The sequence below is a fragment of the Propithecus coquereli genome, unplaced genomic scaffold, assembly GCF_000956105.1.
Source record: "Propithecus coquereli isolate 6110/MARCELLA unplaced genomic scaffold, Pcoq_1.0 Scaffold585, whole genome shotgun sequence".
NCBI classification, from domain to species: Eukaryota; Metazoa; Chordata; class Mammalia; order Primates; family Indriidae; genus Propithecus; species Propithecus coquereli.
In genome coordinates, this window is record NW_012151785.1 from 331049 (window position 1) to 342128 (window position 11080).

An 11080-nucleotide genomic window follows, 5' to 3' on the forward strand; every position below is an offset into this window, starting at 1 on the left:
CGATTTGGGTAGAGCCATCACAGGCCACCAACTCCCACACAACGTGGCAGCCTGGTTACACAGTCAATATTAACTCCCTAAAGCGCAGCTTTTGAAGACTTGTTTAGTAAAACTGCAATATCAAATACAAAACACTTAACACAAGACATGCGATAACAAAACTAAATCATATAGTGTAAAGTTTTTAAAACTAGTTTTAAAACTTTTGATTCACCAAAGAATAAAGATGTCAAATACAGTAGCATTCTCATCCTCCAACAGTATGCATTACACGCTTTTGTTATTTGGCAAATCTTTTGGAGTCGAACAAAAATAATGCAATATTTCTTCTTCCGTTATAATACGATTCCTCAGGCAGAACAGTAAGACGCAGAGGAAGAGTTAGATTTTTGGAAGTTTTGGTGCATTAATCACAGGATTTGCCTCCTGCAAGTATCTCCTCCCTGCACTCTTGTAATCATAGGTGCAGCCGTGAGTTTCTGCATAGCGATGAGATGCACAGAAGTTCTTTCCACATCTAAAGTACAAAAAAAGTTTACATGAATAGTCACATTTCTACGAAAGGCTCATCTCTTTGGGAGAGAGGAGCTGACTTCAGGTAGTCCAACAGGAGCCCTTTGGTTCACTTTAGTGCTGACATTTCCCTTCCGCTCATAAACAAGCACAAACATCCCCCAAAGAACACATTAATTGTCTATGACTAGGATGGTTTATAATAAAGAATCCATTATAGAATGAAACAGGGTATAGATCTTTATGAGTAGTAAAACTGCAAAAGCTCACAAATATGCCCACTATTTCTCTGATACCTAGTAAATGTGAAAGAACTCTGGATTTCTGAGAAATTCAGTCTCATGAGAAAATTAAATTTTGTAAAATCAAATTATGGCATGAAATGATCTTTAAAAATATTTCTAGCACCAAGATAAGCTGTATTTATTTGAATAGAATATACTCTAAAAAGCACCAGTTATTTTCAATGCCTGGCCTCAACCTAGGGGCACACACCATCCTTGGAGGATATTAATCAACGCTAATGAAATAAATACTTATGGGAAGAAAAATTCATTATTTTTTGAAAATACATTATTCATCTATTTTGAAATAAAAGTGTACCATATAACTGTTAAAAATTATAGTTCCTTTTTTTGGTTCAATTAAAAATAGAATCTTGAGGGGGCGGTTCTTCCAGGCAATGATCAAACAAAAACCAAGTAAGTTTATCATAAGACAAGGTACACTCTCCCACTGGTTTAAATCTCCTAATTTAAAGGGCAGGGGATGATCTGAGTTTGCCTTTTGAAAACCCATAAGCTATCTACTTGCTCTTTACTTCAGTCAATTAGGAATTCAACTAAGGGTTGCTATTTAACTTTGTTTTTTTTTTCGATACAGGGTTTTGCTCTGTTGCCCGGGCTAGAGTACAGTGGTGTTATCATAGTTCACTGCAACCTCAAACTCCTGGGCTCAAGCGATCCTCCTGCCTCAGCCTCCCGAGTAGCTGGGATTACAAGCATGTACCGCCATGCCTAGCTAATTTTTCTGTCGTTTTTGGAGATGGGGTCTTGCTACATTGCCCAGGCTGGTCTCAAACTCCTGGCCTCAAGTGATCCTCCCGCCTCAGCCTCCCCAAAGTGCTAGGATTACAGGTGTGAGCCACCTCACCCAGCCAACATTATCTTAATGATGTTATGAATGGCCAATTCAAATAATGTTTTATTTTGCATAATCCCCAAGCTGGGTCACCACATTGAAGGCATCTCAGCTTCTCTAGCTGGCCAACCTGCCTGCATTCGTAGCTAGTAGCCAGTCCTGTTTTCTTTCCACAAAGAAAACAATGCTTTTTTGTTCTCTTCTTTGTTTGAAGAGGGGCTTTCACAGGTGGGAGGTGATGAGTACATTCTCCTGTTTAGAGAAAGGACACCGTGATTAATACAGCCATAACATTCTAAATGTGAAATACTATTAAGCAAACACAAAACACATTCCTATCAAAGTAAACATTTAAGCCATAAAAATTTATTTGTGATATTTTTATATCTAAAATTATTTATAGAATCTACAAGTGAAGGTGCAGTAGAACTTTTTTTAAAGATGTGGTAGGTTTCTACTGATTAGGACTTACATGTTTAAGAGTTTTTGTACATATCACCTTTCTGATTATTAAGGGCAAACAGTTCATACAAAATACACCAAACTTTCACAGAGAATCAAGAAAATGTCTATTTCTAAATCATACTTGATGAGACCTGAGAAAAAAGGAATTGCAATACAATCATTCTATTCATTCACAACCAGAAGGAACACGAGAGTATCATGAAACTCGTCTTTTAGTCCTGATTACACCACAGAAAGTAAATTCATCAAACCATGAGCAAGTCATTTATTCTTTCAAAACTTCAATTTGTTCATTGTTAAGATAACAGAACATGTATTTTTCTCCCGAGGTGACTAAGTGCTTTAAGGCTGTGGTCTGTGGCCTGTTAGGAACTGGGCTGCACAGCAGGCGGTGAGCGCCAGGCTGGGCAGCGAAGCTTCGTTTGTATTCACAGCTGCTCCCCATCGCTCGCATCACCACCTGAGCTCCGCCCCCGTCAGATCAGTGTGGGCCTTAGATTCTTATGGGAGCAAGAACCCTACTGTAAACTGTGCATGTGTGGGGTCTAGGTTGGACGCTCCTTCTGAGAATCTGATGCCTGATGACCTGAGGTGGAGCTGAGGCGGTGACACTAGTGGTGGGGAGAGGCTGCAAATACAGATTATTACTAGCAGAGAGGCTTGACTGCACAATAAATGCAATGCGCTTGAATCATCCTGAAACCATCCCTGGTCCCTGCCACCCCAGTCCATGGAAAAATTGTCTTTCATGAAACCAGTCCCTGGTGCCAAAAAGGTTGGGGATTGCTGCTTTAAGGTCAAACAAATTTGTATATGTAAAAAGCAATCTGCAAATTTTAAGTATGTTATAATTATATAAAATATCACATTATCAATATGACTAACACAGTGCATGGCTCAATTTCACAGTACTACTAGTTTTCCAAAAATTTTACTAAATTCTGTACTATCGTACCAACTTGATTTTTTACCCTAAAAATAAAAGCACATCTGTTATTATATAAGAAAGAATTAAATCTGTTTCTTTCATTACTAAGTGAAATGTCTTTTAGAATTGATCAAAATGCCAAGAAACCCTCGTCATAAGCAGACAGGTTCAAAGTCACCGTCTGTAGTTGTTGGAAAACCAGTACAAGTACACAAATCCTTGGTGGCACACAACGGGCGAGACATGAGAGGCAAGGAAACAAGCAAGAACGAGCGGAAGGAACGGGAAGAATGATGGCAGTGTCAGTGGTGCCGGCACCTGGTCTCCACTACTGAAAAAGTTTGAGGCCCAAGTTTAATGTCTATTTAGCAGCTAGAAGTCTCTGAAAATCCTTTGAGAGTTCAAAAAATTGGATTTACAATTAATTGGTGCGATGCTTTTGCCAGAACCCAGATTGGGTGCTTGGTATGCAAACCCCACAAAATTAAGTCTGCTTTATTACCAGTCTAAAATACTCTCCCAAATCTTCCACAAAACTGAAAACAAAATTTGAAACAACTGACTGAATGACTCCTAACAGTGCCTTGCTACTGACTCAGTTAGTAAGAGCTTTCTTTCTCAAGTACACTTAAGGGACCAAGAACATTTCACAAAGGTGATGGGGCGCTTTCCGCTTCTTAAAAAAAAAAAAAAAAAGGCACTTGTGCAGGACACGGAGAGAAGGCATACAATACAGAATATCCAGGGAAAGGTCGTCCACTCCAAATCATTTTTAAATTCAGTCTTAGGATATTCTTCCTTCCTTAAACAACGGGGGAAGAATCTGTTGATGATAATTTAGTTTGATAGTTAAATTTTCATTTCTTCCTTTCCTTTGGGGATGCTTACCTCAATGTTTGCCAAATGGTTTTCATTCAAGAACTCTTGTAAATGTACAGAGAACACATCTGTGACACAGAAATGAGGTGGCACAAAGACATAACAGCACCTCCTGTGCAAACGGTTTCCACACATCCTTCCACCCAGGGAAAACTGTTTATTAGTCGACTGCTCCGTGCCAGAAACCAACGCTGATGTTATATTTGTTCCCTACATATTGTCCCCAATAGGAAAAATCCAGACTCCTTGGACTAGCATTCAGGGTCTCACGTGTTCAACACGACAGCTTCTAACTTTTCACAGTCCTTTCCTGCAACACACCACGTCGTGCCACCCTGAATGACGCCAGGTCCACTCGCACCTCCACGTCTTCTTCTAAATGCTCTGCTCCACCCTGTCAGCCTAGTGAAATGCTTCTTATACTGTAAGACATCATCAGCCATCAACTTCTCTCTGAAGCCTTCTCTCAATGTGTGACAAACACATGAATAAAGAAAAATTCTATAAAATAATATCAATGTGAAGAGTTGCTTTTCAGAACAAGATGAAAAATATTTGGAATAATTCACTTGTTTGGCATTTCCTAGTCCAATATTTGATCTAACATGATGATCTATAAAAACATCCAACAGAAAGGCAGCCAAAAAAGTAATAAATTAGATCTAGATGCAAGTTTGGTAATTATCTGGCTAAAACTATGAGAATGGATAAAGTTCCCAAGGGAGAGCCTACAGTGAAAAGAAAAGAGGACCAATGGAGGAATTTGGTAACTCAATTAAATCAAATTTACACCAAAACTTAAACAGAATCTGCTAGGTCATGCAGAATGATACAGTCAGTTATTACTGTGAGAGGAAATGGCTGCAAGTAACACAGTTCTAGTTTGGGGAATTATCACTGTAGGTATGAGCTGATGCCTGGAACCTAAATGAAATTATATTAAAAAAGTATGTATCTGGTGACAAGCAGAGGACTGGTTAAAAAAAAAAAAGTAAAGACAAAGAAAACTGATGTAAAAAACAAAACACAAACCAAAATAAAAATCTACAACATGATAGCCCAGAACTTTTTAAAAAAGAAAGAAAACCAAACCTATTCAAGAATGAGGGCCACAAAAATCAAATAAGATAAGGATGCAGAGGCACGCACTGGATTTGAAATTACGGAGATCTTTGGTGACCTCAGCAATAGTAGTTTCAGAGAAGGAGTGACAAGAGAAGTGAGAAAGTACTGACGTCTGCCTCGGAACTGAGCTAACAGAGGTGAGTGCAATGCAAATTTCCGAGAGGCTTACCTGTGAGTTAGGGCAGGACGGACTCAAGTACACGTTAAGGAAAAACAATTGGTAAAAGTGGATATATTACAGTAATCAAAAGTGTGGGGCTGCCTGCAGTGGCTCACACCATAATCCCAGCACTTTGAGGGGCCAAGGCGAGAGGATCACTTGAGGCCAGGAGGGTTAGACCAGCCAGAGCAACCCAGTGAGACCCCATCTCTACAAAAAAATTAAAAAATTAGTTGGGTGTGGTGGGGCACACTTGTAGTCCCAACTACTTGGGAGGGTCACTTAAGCCCAGGAGTTTGAAGTTGCAGTGAGCTATGACCGCGAGACTGCATTCCAGCCTGGGTGATAGAGCAAGACCCTATCTCTTAAAAAAAAAAGAACAAACATAAACAGAAAACACTGTGGTATGTGCATAAAGATAGACACATAGACCAATGGAATAGACAGTCCAGAAACAAACCCTTGCACATATGGTCGCATGACTTTCAGTAAGGATACCGAGACCATTCAGTGGGGAAGGACACTCTTTTCAACAAAAACTGGAAGTCCCCATGCAAAAGAATGAAATTAGACCCCTGTCTTATCAAAATTAACTCAAAATGGATCAAAGACCTAAACATAAGACATAAAAACCATAAAACTTCTAGAAGGAAACGTAAGAGAAAGGCTTCGTAACACTGGATTTGTTTGTGATTTCTTAGATACGACACAAAAGGCACAGGTAACAGAGGAGAAAACAGACAAGTTGGACTTCATGAAAATTAAGAACTTTCATGCATCACAAGATATTATGAAAAGAGTAAAGAGGCAACTCATAGAATGGGAGAAAATTCTGCAAATCATTTATATGATAACAGATTAATAACTAGAATATATAAACAACAAAAACTCAACAAAAAAATCAACCAATCTGATTAAAAAATGGCTAAAGAACATGACTAGACATTTCTCCAAAAAAGATATACAAATAGCCAATACGCACATGAAACTAATCATCAGGGAATCTATTTCACTAATCAGGGAATCAGTATTACTAATCATTACAGAAATGCAAATCGAAGCCACAGTGACATATCACCTTACACCCATCAGGATGGCTACTAGCAAACACACAGAAAATAAGTGCTGACGGAGATGTGGAGAACTTGGAATCCTTGGCACTGTTGGTGGGAATGTATTAATAACATAGCATAGCGACTGTTGAAACAATACGGTAGTTTCTAAAAAAATTCAAAATAGAAATACCGTATGATCCAACACTTTCAATTCTGGGCATATACCCAAAAGAATTGAAAGCAGCGTCTCAAAGAGGTTTTTGTACATCCATGCTCATAGCACCATTATTTACAACAGCTAAAATGTGGAAGCAACACAAGTGTTTATTGACAGATGAATGGATAAACAAAATGTGTTATATACATAATGGAATATCAGCCTTAAAAAAGAAGAAAATTATGACACATGCTACAACATAGATAAAACTTGAGGACATTATGGTAAGTGAAATAAGCCACTCACAAAAATACAACTATTGTATGATTCTACTTACATGAGATACTGAGTATGATTCAAAAATCATAGAGACAAGAAACAGAACGGTGGTTGCCGGGGGCTGGCGGTGGGGTGGGGTGCGGAGTAAGAAGTTAGTGTTTAATGAGCACAAAGCTTCAGTTTTGCACGATGAAAAGTGTTCTGGAAAAGGATGGTTGTAATGGTTGCCCAACAATGTGAATGTACTTAATGCCACTGAACTGTACGCTTAAAAATGGTTAAAATGGTAAATTTCATGTTATGTGTTATTTTACCGCAATAAAAAAAATTGAAAAAAATAAGTAGATATATTAAGACTTTATAACCCCCGGCCTTATGCAGGAATGAAAAACGAACCTTAACTGTCTCTTTAAAAACATAAAACTCACATAACAACCATAATATATAAAGTATCTTTAAAACCTTGGGGCTACAAAAGCGGCACATGTTTGGTAATGAGTTTCCTATCCCGGTCCAGGCACTAAAACATAAAAGAAGACAGCTTCCCTCCTCCTTGAGAATAATGACTGGCCGGCACATCTCTAAGGTGCTACTATTGGTAGAAGAAGTGCTAATGTTGTAGTCGTTTTTGCTACTATGCCTTGGAACAGGCTCGTCCTAGAGAGGGTCTCTTTTTTTTTTTTTTGAGACAGAGTCTCACTGTGTTGCCCAGGCTAGAGTGCCATGGCGTCATCCTAGCTCACAGCAACCTCAAACTCCTGGGCTCAAGCAATCCTTCTGGAGAGGGTCTCTTTTTATCCAGAAACAACCAGTTCTTCAAAAATAAATTCTTAACCACCACCGTTGCTGCAGGACCGTGATGTTAAAAAAAACATCCTTCTAGCGTAATTCCTCAAAACCCATATGGTTGCATAGTGGCCAGTGACTAAGGGCTTGGGAACTACATGTTAATTATTCAATAATCTTGTTTTGTTCACATAGATCATACCTCTTCCCAGACAAGAGATGCACTTCAATTTTTGTTTAACTCTTCATATACATCCTACAGTCATATATGTCCTACAGATTCTCATAATCATTTTCTTAATTGAAAAAATGTTTAAGAGTTTACTCTGTACATACCCCAGAGGATGTTCTTTTCATTTCTATTTGAAAAGTTAGCAGTATGTATATAATGATGTCATTGTAAGCCTTTTATTGTTTTCAAAATTATCTGTCACTCACCTACTCTTTTCCCTGCTGCTGCATGACTTCCACTCACTCCAATACCACGGGCAGACTACAATTAAAACACAAAACATCTATGAAGGTGAGTCAGTGGAGAATAGAAGAGATCACCAAACATGAAATACTTATATTTCATTACTAAGATGCTGTTGGGCTTTCATTTTAAATTATTTAATTAAATTAACTTTTTTTTTTTTTTTTTGAGACAGAGTCTCACTCTGTTGCCCGGGCTAGAGTGAGTGCCGTGGCGTCAGCCTAGCTCACAGCAACCTCACACTCCTGGGCTCAAGCGATCCTACTGCCTCAGCCTCCCAAGTAGCTGGGACTACAGGCATGCGCCACTATGCCCAGCTAATTTTTCTATATATATTTTTAGTTGTCCAGCTAATTTCTTTCTATTTTTTAGTAGAGACGGGGTCTCGCTCTTGCTCAGGCTGGTCTCGAACTCCTGACCTTGAGCAATCCACCCACCTCGGCCTCCCAGAGTGCTAGGATTACAGGTGTGAGCCACCGCACCCGGCCTTAATTAAATTAACTTTGAACCTGTTTCTTACATCTAGCAATAGTGTATTACATTATCTTTAAGAGAGTAAAATTTGATGGCTCAAAATTGATAGTTCTTACTTGAAAAAAACATAAAAACTATTTAGCTTTTAAAAATATATGATAAACTGTTTACATGAACTTATTTTCAAATTACAGTCCTCAATTCAGGAATAAAACATTACTTAAAATACAGTCATCAAAAAGATTTTCTACAAACTGGATAAACATTTTCAGAAAAACTTACGGAAAAAATCCAATCTAAGGCCCCCTATTTATGTAAACAAAAAACAAACTTTAAATATGTTAAATCACCACAAGGGTAAAAAACTTACTAAAAAGGAAAATACTTACTAGAAAAAATTGCGTAGGTTCCAGTTGGGGAGAACTTTTCCTAAGCCTTTCTTCCTGAAAATGCTGGAGGTTCGTAGACAGCCCAATTCCAGAAGTCCGAAGCCTGCCTGCCCCACGTGTGCTCTGTGAACTCTCTCTGCTTGCACTCTGGGCCCGCGAAGCAAGAAAACCAATGTTATTTACACAACTAACAGGCTCTCTGGAAGCCTTATTAGCCATTTCTGTGATATCTCGAGCCTCAACTTTGGAAATGATATCAGATCTTTTCCCAGGTGAATCAACTTTAACACCTCGAAAGCGAGTAGTCCTAGAGAAAGAAGAATCAGTTATGTTTCGAACATCCATGGACCGGAGCACATTTTGTGAAGCAGAAGACTGGAGGCTCCCAGACTCAAAACATTTGGACTGTCTTTGTGGTTTGACTAGAGAATTATGTAGTGACATTGATGCAGCACAGTGAAGAGGTGACAAGAGTCTATTCTTGTGAGGACTTAATTCACGGCTGTTAAGAACAGTATTCTCTACTGATTCACTGCTCAACATTCTTGAAACATGTTTAAGATGCTGCTCTGTAGCTTTCAACCCTTTATCACCGTTAGCGAGTAAGAACTCTGAATTTACCTTCTGTATGCCACTGCTCTGTTCTTCAGCATTTCTTTCTGTAAATGAAGTACATGAACCCACTTCAGGTAGAAGTGATTCTTCAGTTACACACTCTTCTGAAGTTGGAAATGAGACCGTGTCATCCTCGTTATTAGATGTCAAGTTTCCTGAAAAGTGTTTTGTCCGCCTAGTCAGGGATGATCCAAGACGGAGAACAGAATCAGCAAGCTCCTTGTCATTTTCAAACTCCACATGGGGTCTGTGCGGTGGTAGCTCGATGCTACCATTGGAATGAGACAGTGTGTTACTCTTCCAGTTATCATCTTCCTTAAGAAATTCGCTAGCGATAGATGATACGGGTCTGTCGGCAGGGGGCTGAGTTGCCAACGTTGAAACCGCACTCCTGGATGTGTCAGGTAGATACGTATTCCCAGGAGAAGGTAAACAAGATTGCCCAATGTGGGGGAGGACCCTTAACAATCTGTGACGGGCTGTTGCCGTGGAACCACTAGATGGTCGAGGAGCAACAGGTGGGCGAGGTTTTACTTTGACAGCTTTCTTAGGCTAAAAGAAAAGAGCGAATACATAATGTCTTTACACAGGCATTTTCTCTGCCCACGGACAAAAATTAATGAAGGGAGAAAATGTTACTTACCATAACACATTGGAATTTTATTACCTCCATTTAGAAGGTTTAAAAAGGTTAAAATCTTAAGATTATGACTAAGAAGAATGTTGCTATAGTCCCTGGGTATAATTTTCTGAGAATGTTAAAGCAAAAGAATTTTGTTTATTTCCTCACAATTATTTCTCAGAGTTTTACTGACAAGAAAACAAATTGATTATATTAGACATGACATTGCTGACCTATTATTAGATCCCCAATAACTTTTCCCAGTAGGATGAATAAATGTTTGACGAGGTAGGTATGCAGGAAAAATAGCTGACAGGCCTCAACTGCTTCTGTCCTTGAAAAGACTTGCTAGCAATGTTGGCCCTTGACTGGCTTCTGGGAACGTGTACTTCAGGACTCCCCCCATTACCCTAACTGATAAGAGGGGCTCATTGTGCCTTAACAGTGCAACGATATGGTTTATGCTGAACACCTGCTTTCCTTCTGGTAGTCTGTAATGTACATGTTAGGCAGAGGGTGCCACATGAGCAGGCCAAATAAAATTCCTGGGCACAGAGTCTCTAATGAGCTTCCCTGGTAGAAAACATCTCACGTGTGCTGTCACAACGCATCGACGGAGGAATGAAGCACATCATCCCCCGCTGGACAAGGACTCCAGGAAGCTTGTGCCTGATGTCCTCTGGACTTGGCTCTGTGCACCTTTTCCCTTTGCTGATTTCACTTCGTATCTTTCCGTATAATAAATCTTAGCCATGTGTACAACAATATACTATATATAATATTAATACTATAGTCCTGTGAACCTTCCTAGCAAATCATCAAACCTGGTGTCTTGGGAGTCCCTTGGCACAGTAGGTTTTAACAAAAGTATCACAAAAATTTATGATCTTATGGATAAAGTCAAGAATTAGAGATAAGAAAACTTTAGCTCTTAAAAACAAACAAAATGATAGTGAGCAGGCATCAGGATAGGATGGACTATCTGACAACATACCAACATTCTCACTTAAAAGAAATA

The 11080-nt window shown here is 39.1% G+C and overlaps 1 protein-coding gene across 1 annotated transcript in view; it reads right to left on the minus strand.

The window, feature by feature from the left end:
* Window positions 1–294: 294 nt before the first annotated feature.
* ZFAND4 (zinc finger, AN1-type domain 4) overlaps window positions 295–11080 on the minus strand; it is a 77444-nt gene continuing 66658 nt past the window's right edge. The window contains 4 exon segments of the mRNA XM_012658407.1: window positions 295–517; window positions 1788–1905; window positions 7926–7980; window positions 8826–9992. Coding sequence (XP_012513861.1) covers window positions 382–517; window positions 1788–1905; window positions 7926–7980; window positions 8826–9992 — 1476 coding nt within the window. The 3' untranslated portion in view covers window positions 295–381.